The 11929-nt window shown below is 57.8% G+C and overlaps 4 protein-coding genes across 4 annotated transcripts; 3 read left to right on the plus strand and 1 right to left on the minus strand.

Annotated features, from left to right (window-relative positions):
- Positions 1 to 396: 396 nt before the first annotated feature.
- On the plus strand, positions 397 to 1089 carry ACO1O0_000076 (uncharacterized protein; the record flags this gene model as incomplete). The annotated part of the gene is made up of 2 exons (XM_083189581.1): positions 397 to 692; positions 762 to 1089. 2 exons carry the CDS (start codon positions 397 to 399, stop codon positions 1087 to 1089), a joined length of 624 nt encoding a protein of 207 aa, XP_083053440.1.
- A 1556-nt stretch (positions 1090 to 2645) lies between these two features.
- Positions 2646 to 3447, minus strand: ACO1O0_000077 (uncharacterized protein; the record flags this gene model as incomplete). Its single annotated transcript, XM_083189582.1, has 2 exons — positions 2646 to 2671; positions 2733 to 3447. 2 exons carry the CDS (start codon positions 3445 to 3447, stop codon positions 2646 to 2648), a joined length of 741 nt encoding a protein of 246 aa, XP_083053441.1.
- Positions 3448 to 4561: 1114 nt separating this feature from the next.
- GAL1 (galactokinase) lies at positions 4562 to 6190 on the plus strand (the record flags this gene model as incomplete). The annotated part of the gene is made up of 2 exons (XM_083189583.1): positions 4562 to 5193; positions 5248 to 6190. The coding sequence occupies 2 exons, from the start codon at positions 4562 to 4564 to the stop codon at positions 6188 to 6190; spliced, it is 1575 nt and encodes a 524-aa protein (XP_083053442.1).
- A 1956-nt stretch (positions 6191 to 8146) lies between these two features.
- ACO1O0_000079 (uncharacterized protein) lies at positions 8147 to 10083 on the plus strand (the record flags this gene model as incomplete). The annotated part of the gene is made up of 2 exons (XM_083189584.1): positions 8147 to 8399; positions 8474 to 10083. The coding sequence occupies 2 exons, from the start codon at positions 8147 to 8149 to the stop codon at positions 10081 to 10083; spliced, it is 1863 nt and encodes a 620-aa protein (XP_083053443.1).
- Between the last annotated feature and the right edge of the window lie 1846 nt (positions 10084 to 11929).

Raw genomic sequence — 11929 nt, forward strand, 5'->3', positions numbered from 1 at the left:
GAGAAAACAAGAATGAAGGACAACACAGTCTTGAAGCATCTGTTTTTCCTTTTCTAGGCTTACGTTTCTACTGTGGAGTAAGGGGAAATAACACAAGATACGTATACTCTGGCGTTCTTAGAGTTCTGCAATTGTCCACTCCCACCATACAACGATGTTCCCTTGACCACATGGATAGACAAGCTTCGTGGCTGGGGCACAATCAACACGACAAAAAGCCACGATATCCCCAGCAACCATTCACCAAAGTTACACTGTTAAATAAAAACCCTCGCTCCCTTCGATATTTTCCATCACAAACAATCCCACACACATCGACTAAAGCCCGCCCCCCGACGTGATACAAGCAAGATCTCCCCCACATCTTCAACCACTTCAGCTACATCAGATCACAAGATGCATATCGATATCCCCGAAGAAAAGTTTCCATTGCTGTCGCAGTCTCCCATGGGATTCCCTCTAGAGAAGCTCGACCCTGTGGAAGAGGTCAACCCTGTAGAAGAGCTCGAGCAGAAGAGGGCCGTCCACGAGAGCAGACTATTGGAAGTAGAGGCCATCGCCTCTTGCTTGTCCTCCATCGTCTTCGCCGTCATCTTCGCCGACCAGTTCGAGGCCGACGTCAAGAGCAAGGGCGTTCCCTTCTCGAGTGTCTACCATTCAGACCACGAGCTATCCCCCAGTCTATTTCCACGGTGAGCCCCCCCCGAATATCGATCTACCTAGATCGGGATAGAAAAGCAAAGTTGCTAAGAGCGAGAAAGCCCCGTCGAGTCGGTCCTCTGCCTATCCCTCCTGTCCCTGACCGTCTGCGTCGTCCGCGCCGTCGCCATGGGACTCGGCTACCTCCCCCGCATCGTCAGCTTCCTCTACGACGCCGCCCTCTTGGCCCTCTGGTACGTCCTCTGGATAGTCACGATGATGCCATTGGACACCCCCGGCCACCCCATCGAGACGCAGTGGGCGGGCGTCCTGGTCATCACACCCCTGCTCGCCCTGTACCTCTGCAGGGTGGAGACGGCCATTTGGTACTGGAGGGAGGAGCTGAAGCTTAGGATCCAGCTCTGCCAGGAGCCAGTCCAGAGATATTGACGCGCAAAGCTGTCGTTGGTCAAGTACCAGGTACAAGGCCAGGGGTCCAGCAATGGCCTTGTATCCGAGAAAATCCTACCTAGATAGACATTGTGCGCAGTTATCATCATTCTAGACTTTAGAGGAGATAGTTATGCAAATAAAACTGTTTCTCAATTTCGTCGAATGTTTGATTCATCGTCTCAGTATATCGTACACCCATCAAATGAGGGAATCCCATCATCCGCGATAGTTGGCATCGTCCCATCAGCAAAATTACCCCAGCATCTGACGTCATCCTAGGTTATCACCCATCATCGGTCCGAAGCTCGAATTAGATTACTTGGTCTTGACGAGAGGGTTAGTTCATGAGGACTTCCCACAGCTAAAAGGACGCCGGTGACTTACAGGGCAGCTGGTGCAGTTGCAGCTGGAGCCGCAGTTGCAGGACCCGGAAGAGGTGCACGGGCAGGACCCCGAGGAAGTGCAGCCGCAGTTACCCATGGTGTCTTGTGTGGGAGTAGGTAGGATTGTGTTGATGTTGATTGTGATTGGCAGTTTGGTTTCGATGAATATCGATGCTTGGCAGACTGGTGAGATCAAGTAAACCAGCTAGGACGAGGGAACGAGGTTTATATAAACAGCAAGTAGCTCCGTCACGGGACCGATCTCAATTCCAACAGCCTCCCAGCAATGCGACGAACCGAGCAAGCTAGCATCGAACGGCCGTGGCAAATGACGTCTCGACTCGTCCCATCCGGTCGCAAAAAAGCCTCCGCCCACCAGTTGCTCCCCCGTTTCCACGCAAATATGTCGCACCGCTAGGTCCCCCGTCTGCCCCGTCTACCCACTTCTACCCACTGAGGGGCTCTTGCGTACGTCTTTGGCCTCTGCGGGGGGAAGGCCAATCACCGGTGCCGACTCCAAGGGTAGGATTGAGTCCGGCGAGGTCTTTTTGCGTAGTTCGGGAGCCGGGCTGGAATGCTTTTGCAACTTTAATATCTCGTGCCCCCCGACGATCCGCAAGCGACCAGCTAGTGGATGGGATGATCATGCGTTAGACTTTGACCATCTATTTTGATAGTAACGCGCAGAGGTCCAGCAGGTTCTACGGTGTCCAGCGTCCGGACTCGGCCTGTCGGGGCCGGGCCGTCGTGCGGGTCCTGATCCGAGAACGGCTTCCTTGAACAATGTGCATTTAGATACAAATTCCAGCATACAAATTCCATCGAGGGACCAAAGACAGCTTATATGGGTCTATATTGCATACCAAATACTATACATTTAAGATAAGACATTAGTTCGTGTATGGGTGTCGAGTTGCTTACCCTGTGGCATTATATTCGTTCCTCGGTACGATCGATGGATAAGAGCGTGGTCCTGAAATCATGACAAAGGATTTCAGGGCCTGTATTCGTATAAGAAGGACTTCAAGGGTGGGTTATAATATTACCTGTCTTGGTGATAAGATGGTATGAAAAGCAGGAATATGTATAGATGAAGTATTATCGTGCATGAGAGGAACGCAAGCAACATACCACCATAGTTGCTCTTATGGCTTCATGCCTTAACCCACTTTACACCTCAGCCATCATATCTTCACCTATATTCACAGGCAGGAGTTGGCACCATTCCTTTGGGAGGACTCCCGAGTCCTGCCTCACCATCCTTCCCCTCGCACCCTCCATTATCACCGCCCTCATATACCCCCTCGACAGCTAGCAGCTCAACCCCCAAAGCCGACACCATGACCGGCCGCGGCAGCTGCCCCCCGACAAGGGCGTGCCAGACCTCCCCGTAGGCAAACCCCAGCGCCTCCCTCAGGAACACGTTGATGTCGAACGGCCTCGCCCCATCGGCCTCCCCCCCGCCGGCGCCGGTGACGTGCGTGTGCGCGACGTGTATGCGGCAGCGCAGGTACGCGGTCGCGGCCCAGAGGAACGTGCGCGTGACGGCCGGTGCGGCGTGGGCGGTCAGCCAGTCGAGGTAGAGAGGCATCTCGGCGGCGAGGGTAGCTGGGAGGGAGAGGACGCGGATGAGGCCGACGATGGACGGGTTGAGACGCATGGCCGAGGGGCGCAGGGCGACTGTGCAGAGGACGCGGGAGGGCGAGGGGGAGGTACTGGAGTTGTCGCCGGGAGACGGACGGAGGGTGTACCATTTGCCATGGTGCTGGTCGTGGAGCCAGTAGAGGCCCCAGTCGAACTCCTCGCGGCCGCGGCCGATGGGGATGGATGTCTCGTACCTCGTTGGGTCAAAGCCGCGGAGGAGATGGGGCTGGTAGAAGTCGGCTGGCAGAGACTGGTAGGGGGCCAGGGGCGGGATGGCGATGGTGACGTAGAGAGAGCCGGGCTGAAGGTGCCTGATGGGGTAGCCCATGTTGATGGATGGATGTTAATTGGGTTGGCGAAGTGAGACTAGAAGCCCTAAGGAGATGTCACAAGAAGAAACGCGTTGTTTGCTCAGCATGGACTCAGGATGGCGTCGCCAAGTGACTGCATGTTTGCAGGGTGTCGCCCAGAGATGCACTAGTGACAATAGCCATACTAGTAGTTCTTGCTCGGTAACTGTGGAAGCTCTGGATAATCATGTCAACTTTCAACCTCTGAGACTCTAATAATTTATACTATGCACTTGGAGTCTCATGTTATAACCCGGCAGATCAGTTAGGGTGGCGCTGAAGGAGGCTCCGGGCGGGCGGCGGGTTGACGACGGGTTGGCGGGGCCGAAGAGTGCAGTTTATCCCGGGGATCCACAGCCAATCCCACTGGAATCGCTGGAGGGGCATCTGCACGTCATCAAATGGCAGCACCCAGTGCAGCATTGCAGCAGCGCAGCTTGACTGTAGCGGCTCGGAGGCTCGGCGCAGTGGAGGGACCTCAAGCGATCTCCCACAGTCCCGTCGGGTCTTTGGAAGAAGAGGCTTGGCCGGCTGGGGTCAAATAACTCCGTACCATGTTACGTAGCACTATCGGCCAACCGGGCCATCTCCCCACAGAACGACCGAGAGCACCGATGCGCCGTCTGTTCTGTCTACTTTGGTGCACCACCGGACATGCCCAGCTTGCAATTTCTGACCGGGCCCGACTGAGGTAAAAAATGTCCTCTCCCTCGCCTAAATAACACCCCGAGCGAGCGACCAGCTGCCCCTCGTGCCCCTCCGATCGCGTATAACTGCACCTTCCCCGCGTCCTGGCCCTCCCCATCACCATCTCCATCCCCAGTCCGCCAGCGTTGAGACAGGTTTTAAGAGGTGAGCACTGAGGCACTGCCCCTCCATACATGATCACCGACGTCATTTGCCCTCGACCCTGCTAACACTCGACGTTCCAGCGACTCCAGCGACTCCAGCGATCCAGCGATCCAGCGAAGTGCATCTGCCATTTGCGGGGTATTACAGTGACGCCAGCTCCCACCTCCATCTCGTGATATTCATTTTTGAGCCTCAACTCCAACATTCCACATCCCACAGCCCTCCGCCTCCACGCCCACCATGGCCGGCTCCGTGCCCGTCGCGAGCGCCCTCGCCGACATCTACCCCCCAGCCGCCCTCTCCACTGAGGCCCCGCGATGGAACACCCTCCTCGAAAGCTTCGCCTCAGCCTTCGGCCACCACGCCTCCTTTGTCGCCCGCTCCCCCGGCCGCGTCAACATCATCGGCGAGCACATTGACTACTCCCTCTACTCGGTCCTCCCCATGGCCATCACCGCCGACGCCCTGCTCGCCGTCTCCGCCACCCCGGCAGCCAATCCCGACTCCTTCCACATCAAGATCCGCAACGTCCAGGACGACAAGTTCCCCGGAAAGGAGTTCACCGTCCCCGCCCACGGCGACGTCGACATCGACTCCACCCAGTTCGAGTGGACAAACTACTTCAAGAGCGGCCTGCGCGGCGCCATCGAGCTCCTGCGCAAGAAGAGGGGGGACAGCTTCACCCCCGTCGACATGGAGATTGTCATGGACGGCAACGTGCCCGTCGGTGGTGGCCTGAGCTCCAGCGCGGCCTTTGTGAGCGCCAGCGCCCTGGCCGTCATGGTAGCCAACGGCGAGTCGGCCGTCTCCAAGCAAGAGCTGACTGAGCTCGCCATTGTCAGTGAGCGCGCCGTCGGCGTCAACTCGGGAGGGTGAGTCTCTCCACATTCGCTCACCTTGTAATTTACCAGCTAACATAGCATTAGCATGGACCAGTCGGCGTCCGTCTTCTCCGAGCAGGGCTCTGCCCTCTTCGTCTCCTTCAGCCCGCGCCTCGAGGCCCGCCCCGTCAAGTTCCCCCCGACCAGCCCGGAGCTGTGCTTCGTCATCGCCCAGTCCTTTGTCACCTCCAACAAGCACGTCACGGGCCCCATCCACTACAACCTGCGCGTCGTCGAGTGCAGCTTCGCCGCCGCCTACCTCCACGCCAAGCTCAACCCGCCGGGGACCAAGCTGCCCGAGGACGCGGGCCCGCTGGGCGTCAGCCTCCACGGCTTCCACGAGACCTACTTCTACCACCGCGGCGGCGACGCGTCCACGCCGCGCAGCCTGACCAAGGAGGCCGAGCTGGAGCACCTGGTGCAGCTCGTGCGCGACACCCTGACCCAGGAGGAGGGCTACACGCGCGACGAGATCGCCGCGACGCTGGGCATCACGGTGCCGGAGCTCGAGGCGCGCTTCACGTCCAAGTTCCCGGTGCGCGCGGAGCGGTTCAGGCTGCGGCAGCGCAGCCTGCACGTGTTCGAGGAGGCGCTGCGGGTGCTGCGGTTCCTGACGCTGCTGGAGCGCCCGCTGCACACGGGCGCGACCGACACGACGGGCTTCAACGCGCAGCTGGGGGCCCTGATGAACGCGACGCAGGACTCGTGCCGCGACGTGTACGAGTGCAGCTGCCCGGAGCTGGACACCATCTGCCGGGTGGCGCGCGGGGCCGGCGCGTACGGGAGCCGGCTGACGGGGGCCGGGTGGGGCGGCTGCAGCGTGCACCTGGTGCCCGCGGACAGGGTGCGCGACGTGCAGGAGGCGCTGGAGAGGGAGTACTACGCCGGGCTGGACCTGACGGAGGACCAGAGGGCGCAGGCGGTGGTGGTGAGCCGGCCGGGGCACGGGAGCGCCGTGTACGAGGTCAAGGAGGGGGTTGTTAACTAACTGGATCACTGTGGACAATAGGAACTCGTCGTCTTCTTCAGCGAGCGTCTCGAGCTGGCCGTGCATGTGTGTGCGCAGCACTATGCTTTGCAGAGGCAAAGTATTTACTCAAAATTACGTACAAGGAAGTATCTAAAGGCTTGGGTATGTACTAGGTATGTTAATGTAAGTATGAGTACGAAGTACGTAGTATTAGTAGTATATTTCCTTGGAACTCTAGAGAGAAAAGGTGGTGATTGGCAGCAGGAGAACCGTCGCTTACTCGCGACCATTATCAGCACCATTGATTGCCCCAATTCACATGTCGATTGGATTTGGTAATGGGTTCCTATCAGAGGCCGCCCACCTGGGAGCACCAACGGGCAAGGTTTCGCGAGGGAGGAATAGGAGAAAGTTAAAACAACGTGATTTTTACTAATAGGCTTCCCCGATCCAGCCTAATCCGGGGTATCTTTCCCTCCGGTCAACAAGCGTGCGTGCGGCCCGGCGGCGGGAGATGGGTCGCGAATACTACTACTACCTAGTATTATTCACATGGGGGAGGAGGCCAGGGGTTGCGATTTGGAGACGATTTGGAGCGTCTTGGACTTGGAGGGTTGCGGAGGATCACCAGGACGGACCCCCACGCATCGCGACTGGCTGCGGTCGGGTTCACAATGTTGCACTCGAGGGCTGCGCCCATTCAATTCATCATTGACGTGACGCTGAGCCAGTGCCGCAATGCGACGCTGTCATACTGTAGGCACTGCTTACCTAGGTAGGGTAGGATGGGTATCTGATCTTAACTTAGCAACCAGCAATGCCGCAATGCAGGCAGCCGTGCGTCAGTCTGCGATGGGGGCCAACTGGATTAAAAGCCCAACAATGCGACTCTAACTTCAGAGGGAAGATGCAACCTCTGTCAATGCCTCCCGTTAAAATAGGATCATGGTGAATTCTGGGCCTCCCGCTGACAGCGGCAAGGACTCTGAGGACTTGCGGACTGGAGAAAAGGGTCCAATGGCGACCCATATGATATGGGGCTTGGGGCCATTCCAACCCGCGTAAAGAGGTCCGGCAGTTGAAACACGGCCGCTCAGAGGTTATCGTCACCAGCAAGGCTGTTGACATGTGTCTCGTTGGCGCAGGGCGCTGAGTGGTGCGTTTCGGCCGAGGGCCAGATCAACCTTCAGGAGCCAGAGATAAGGGAGAGCCAATGCCGCCATCAATGGTTGGGTTGGAGGGCCGTCGCCTTTTGACTTCATCGGGGGGGGGCAGGGCTGAGAACGGTCTCCATCCAGTTCTGGTCTGTCAGGCCATCGCATCGTCCCGGGGCCGCGTCCCTTGCATCTCCCGTCATTCTCTGACTGTTTCCTTCTTCTCCATGTTCTCTTTCTCGTCTTTCTCCTTGCGCGCTCTTCGCGAAGCTCGTGCTGGGCTCATCCTGACTACGAGTACTTGAGTGAACCAGGGAGGCAGAGGCCCTGACCCGTATCTATTACCAAAAAGGCGGGTGCTATCTTGCGCTATCAGCCCAACCCCTGTTCGCGGCCTGCCAGTGGCCCAGTCACTGCCACTCCCCACGGCCCCCAGGCTCCCCCCTCCAGGTACCTACCTGCCTGGACCTACCGAACAGCAGCGAGCTCCCTCCAGCGACCAGCGATACCTCCCGCTGTCGTGCTCCGTCTCATTCAGTCCCGCGCTCCTTTCCCTCTCCCTCCCTCTTCCTATCCTACCTTTTTCTTTCTCCTTTGTCCTTCCCATCGTCGTCGACGGCATCGCCCGCCAGGCCGCCTCCTCGCCGCGTCGCTCGCCAGCTCCAGGACTGGCCCTGGGGCGCGATCGCCCGTCCTCCATCGACGTAGAATCGAGCGAACCCGAGTCGAGCTTCCCGCCCGTGGACAGTGGACACTCTCCACTGTGCACACACCCGTGACTCGACACACACGCTCCCAAGCGGCCGACACACGAACCAAAATGTCGCTCAACGGCACCATGGCTCCCGATTCGTGGGTCGACGCCGGCGACGGCTTGTCCCAAGCCCACCTACACCAGAACGGCCAACAAGGCCACCACCACCACCAGCAGTCGTCGCCGGCCCCATCGTCGGCCCCGTCCGTGTCGCATGACGACCAGCTCGACCGCCAGATGCTGCGGCATCTGATGCGCAAGTACACGGCCGAGGACCTGAACCGTCTGATGCAGGAGGAGAACACCTCCGCCCTGTCGCGTACGTGCAGAGCGCAGCCCCAATTGATCACCTGGGGGACGTTGCAGCAGCTTACCTGACCCTCCCCGTCGCAGACGCCGATACCGCCTCCGTCCTCACCAGCAGCACGTACTCGTCCGTCCGGTCGGACGATGCGCCGAGCCTCTTCGACTCCGGCAGCAGCATACGTGCCCCGTCCGACACCTCGTCCGCCCGCGGCAGCATCATCTCCAACGTCTCGGCCCGCACCGCCAAGTTCCTCGGCCGCAAGAGCCACGGCGGGGGCGGCAGCGGCAGCACCCGCCAGTCCACCGCCGGCCTCACCAATGACTCGTCGTCGACCATCTCGCAGTGTGACGCCGACGCCGTGGCGCCGGGCGACAACGGGTCCGTCGCCGCCGGTGGCGCCACCAAGCAGAAGGGCATCTTCGAATGCGGCTTCTGCAAGGAGGAGAACCTCCTCAAGACGTGCACGCGCAAGAACGATCTCAAGCGCCACATTGAGGACTTTCACAACATGAATGCCCAGTGGCAGTGTCGCCAGCGTGGCTGCGGCATGGTGTTTGACTGGCAGACCGTCTACAAGACGCACCTGAAGCATGCGCACGGCGGGTCACGCATGGCTCTCGACGACGCCAAGGTCACGCTCTGCCCGCAGACCGTCTTCGGCTGCGGCTTCGACAACTGCATCCAGGTGTTCGAGGCGCCCTCGGACGCCGAGGTCTCGGGCACCTTCAAGGAGTACGTCGCCCACGTCATCAAGCATCTCGACGAGGGCTCCAACAGCGGCGACTGGTCCTACTCGACGCGGATGCGCAACCTGATGCGGCAATCGGGCGTCCTCAGGGCGTGGACCAACTCCTCGTGGCCCGAGTCGGACAGGAACCGCCTCACGTGGGACACGCAGAGCAGCAACGTCTTGCGCAAGCGCCTGGAGACGAGACACCTCGGCGACCTGCGCCTGCTCGTTCAGTATGCCATCGCCCTGGGGTCTAACCCCGCCAGCGTCCAAGAGTTCCACGAGACCTTCATCCTCCCTGTCCAGGATAAGTGCCAGATGCAAATACCGGGCCATGTGAGCAACATGGGCATCCAGGCCGCCCCTCCGCCGCCGCCACCGCATCCCCAACCGCAGGCCCAGGCCCAGGCCCAGTCGCACCCTCCACAACACGCACCGCCCGAGCAGGACCCCTTCTCGTTCAAGATTTCGAGAGGGACGGGGACGAACCCGCACCTGGCCAACTACTACGCATCCCAGCGCCATCAGATGTTCACCCCGCGGACCCCCGTACGGTCAGGACGATCCGCCCGGCCCCCTACGCGGACCATGCCGGCCAGCACCATGCCGCCGCAGCAGTCCTTCCAGCAGCCGGCGCCAAATATGTTTGATCCCGGGCAGTATTACCAGCAGCAACATCACCACCAGGCACAACCCCAGCAGTATCAGATGATGACCCCCTCCGACGGTGGCATCATCGCCGACGACCTCCGCAGTCTACGGTCCATAGCCAGCAGCACCGGCAGCAGCGCCGACGTCGACATGTCGGACGCCCAGATGCTCGACTCGTCCGCATACATGGCCCACCAGCAGGACTTTTCGTCGCCGTATGTGTCCGGCGCGCTGCAGAGCCCGGCTCCCTCGGACGCGGGTATTAAGATGGAGCAACCCACCCACTTTGACGGCTTTGGCCAGAACGGGTACTAAGAGGCTACTACTACTACTACTACTACTACTACTACTACTACGCCTATGGCAGACAAAATGCCAAGGTGTTTCTGTCCAAGAATGATTTGTATTCCTACTCCAGCGGATAGACTTTTTCGAACCCTCATCGAAACCAGTGGGATTATGCCCTCGACGAGCCACACACACACTACACTATCTCTACGATATTCCCTTGGCAAACATCTTTATATCCCTTCTTTACCCTTATTTCCAATACCCTAGATCAAAGAGCGGCGCTATTTTATCTTTATTATTATTTTTCTTTCTTTTCATTTACCGAATATGTTGGATCAGTTAGGATCCCAACGACGATGGAAAACAGCTTGAGTAACCTGCCAAGTTATAGAAACGGGCGATGGGAACGCCGTGAGTTATGAGCTAGAGGCGGGGCACCTACTTAACTTATGTGGTGGAATACGGGCTTTTTTTGTATGGAGAGGCCTTTTGTGTATAATGTTTTTTTGTTTTAAACGGGAGTGCGGGTTATGGGTTAGATGCTTCATGGCGATCGGTGGATTGGCAATACCCTGGGGATAGCTTTCAAAGCAGAAGTCACATTTTTTATTTGCACATCATCTCTGCCATATTGGCTAGCGCACCCTTTGAAATGAAATGCCGTGAGATACCTGCTAGCCTTGTTTTGCTGACCAGAAGCCTCTTTAGGGTCATATTGAGGAGAGGACGTCTAGCCTTAATGATGATATGGCGCAATACAATAATTTACGGCCTCCTACCCTAGACCTCCTTGATGAGAAACAAACGGGACCGTGTCCGTCGCAGGAGTTGAAACACGCACTGAGACACGCAGATTTATGACGATCGCAAGGTACGGATACTACGGATACTATCCGTACGGATACGCTCGTGGAGAAAGACAGAGGGTCAGATTTCCGATCCGAGGTATCCGTGTTTTCCCTTGAAAATCTTCCGGACAGCCCGACTACTTCAGTCCGACCCGAAGCCTGGGTCGTCGTCCTTGCAGCAAAGGTGTTAAAAAACAGAGCCCGGCCTTGTCCTACATGGAGCTGTTTCAAAGGAGCGAAGTTGTGTCTTTCTTGAAGATTGAAATATCTAATAATAACTCGTGTGGATGCTGTAGCGGCTACGTCGGCAACTACGAGTACCCAGATGACTGACTGACTTGTCTTTGTCCCGCGATCTGGACGGTGGCTGGTGGGTATGCAAATACGTAAACGTACATTACCTCTGCAACGCTCACTTATTACCAATATAGAGAGAGAGAGGGTGAGAGAAAAAGAGGGAGAGACGTTTCATTGATGAACGACCACGGGGACCCCGAGCCAATAAATCCACCCGGCATAGGCACAGCTGTGCACGAATATACTATTCTCAGAAAAAATGAAGCGCCACGGCCACGGCGTGTTCTTTGACCTGACGCTATTGTGAAGCTATTGTGAAATACTATTAATTATTGAACATGACGACAAACCACGCGGCGGCAACGGCGGCTACGGTCAATAGATGCCCCCTCCCCCCCCCTTTTGGGGGCCCGGTCTCAGCCTGCTACTACTACCAGGCCAGCACAGGCTTTGTATGCCGGGCTTGAGCCTCGACGGGAACCTGGGCCTGGCACGTTTGTTGGGCACGGGTCTCATTGTGATACTCGTAGTGTGGGTTTTATTTTTGGTGGCACGGGAAGTTTTTATTTATTTTTGTTTTGGGCGCGTCCTCTTTTCTCCCTTTGTCTTGGGTGCTTCGCCTTTGGCCGGTACTATATCTGTACGTGTGCGAGTACATACGAGAGTACTCCTACACAAGCTGGGCGTGTTGGGTCGTTCTCCCCGCGAGGGACAAGATGACAGTA

This window comes from Amphichorda felina (assembly GCF_050947745.1).
Source record: "Amphichorda felina strain 45539 chromosome Unknown scaffold_1, whole genome shotgun sequence".
Lineage (NCBI taxonomy): Eukaryota > Fungi > Ascomycota > Sordariomycetes > Hypocreales > Bionectriaceae > Amphichorda > Amphichorda felina.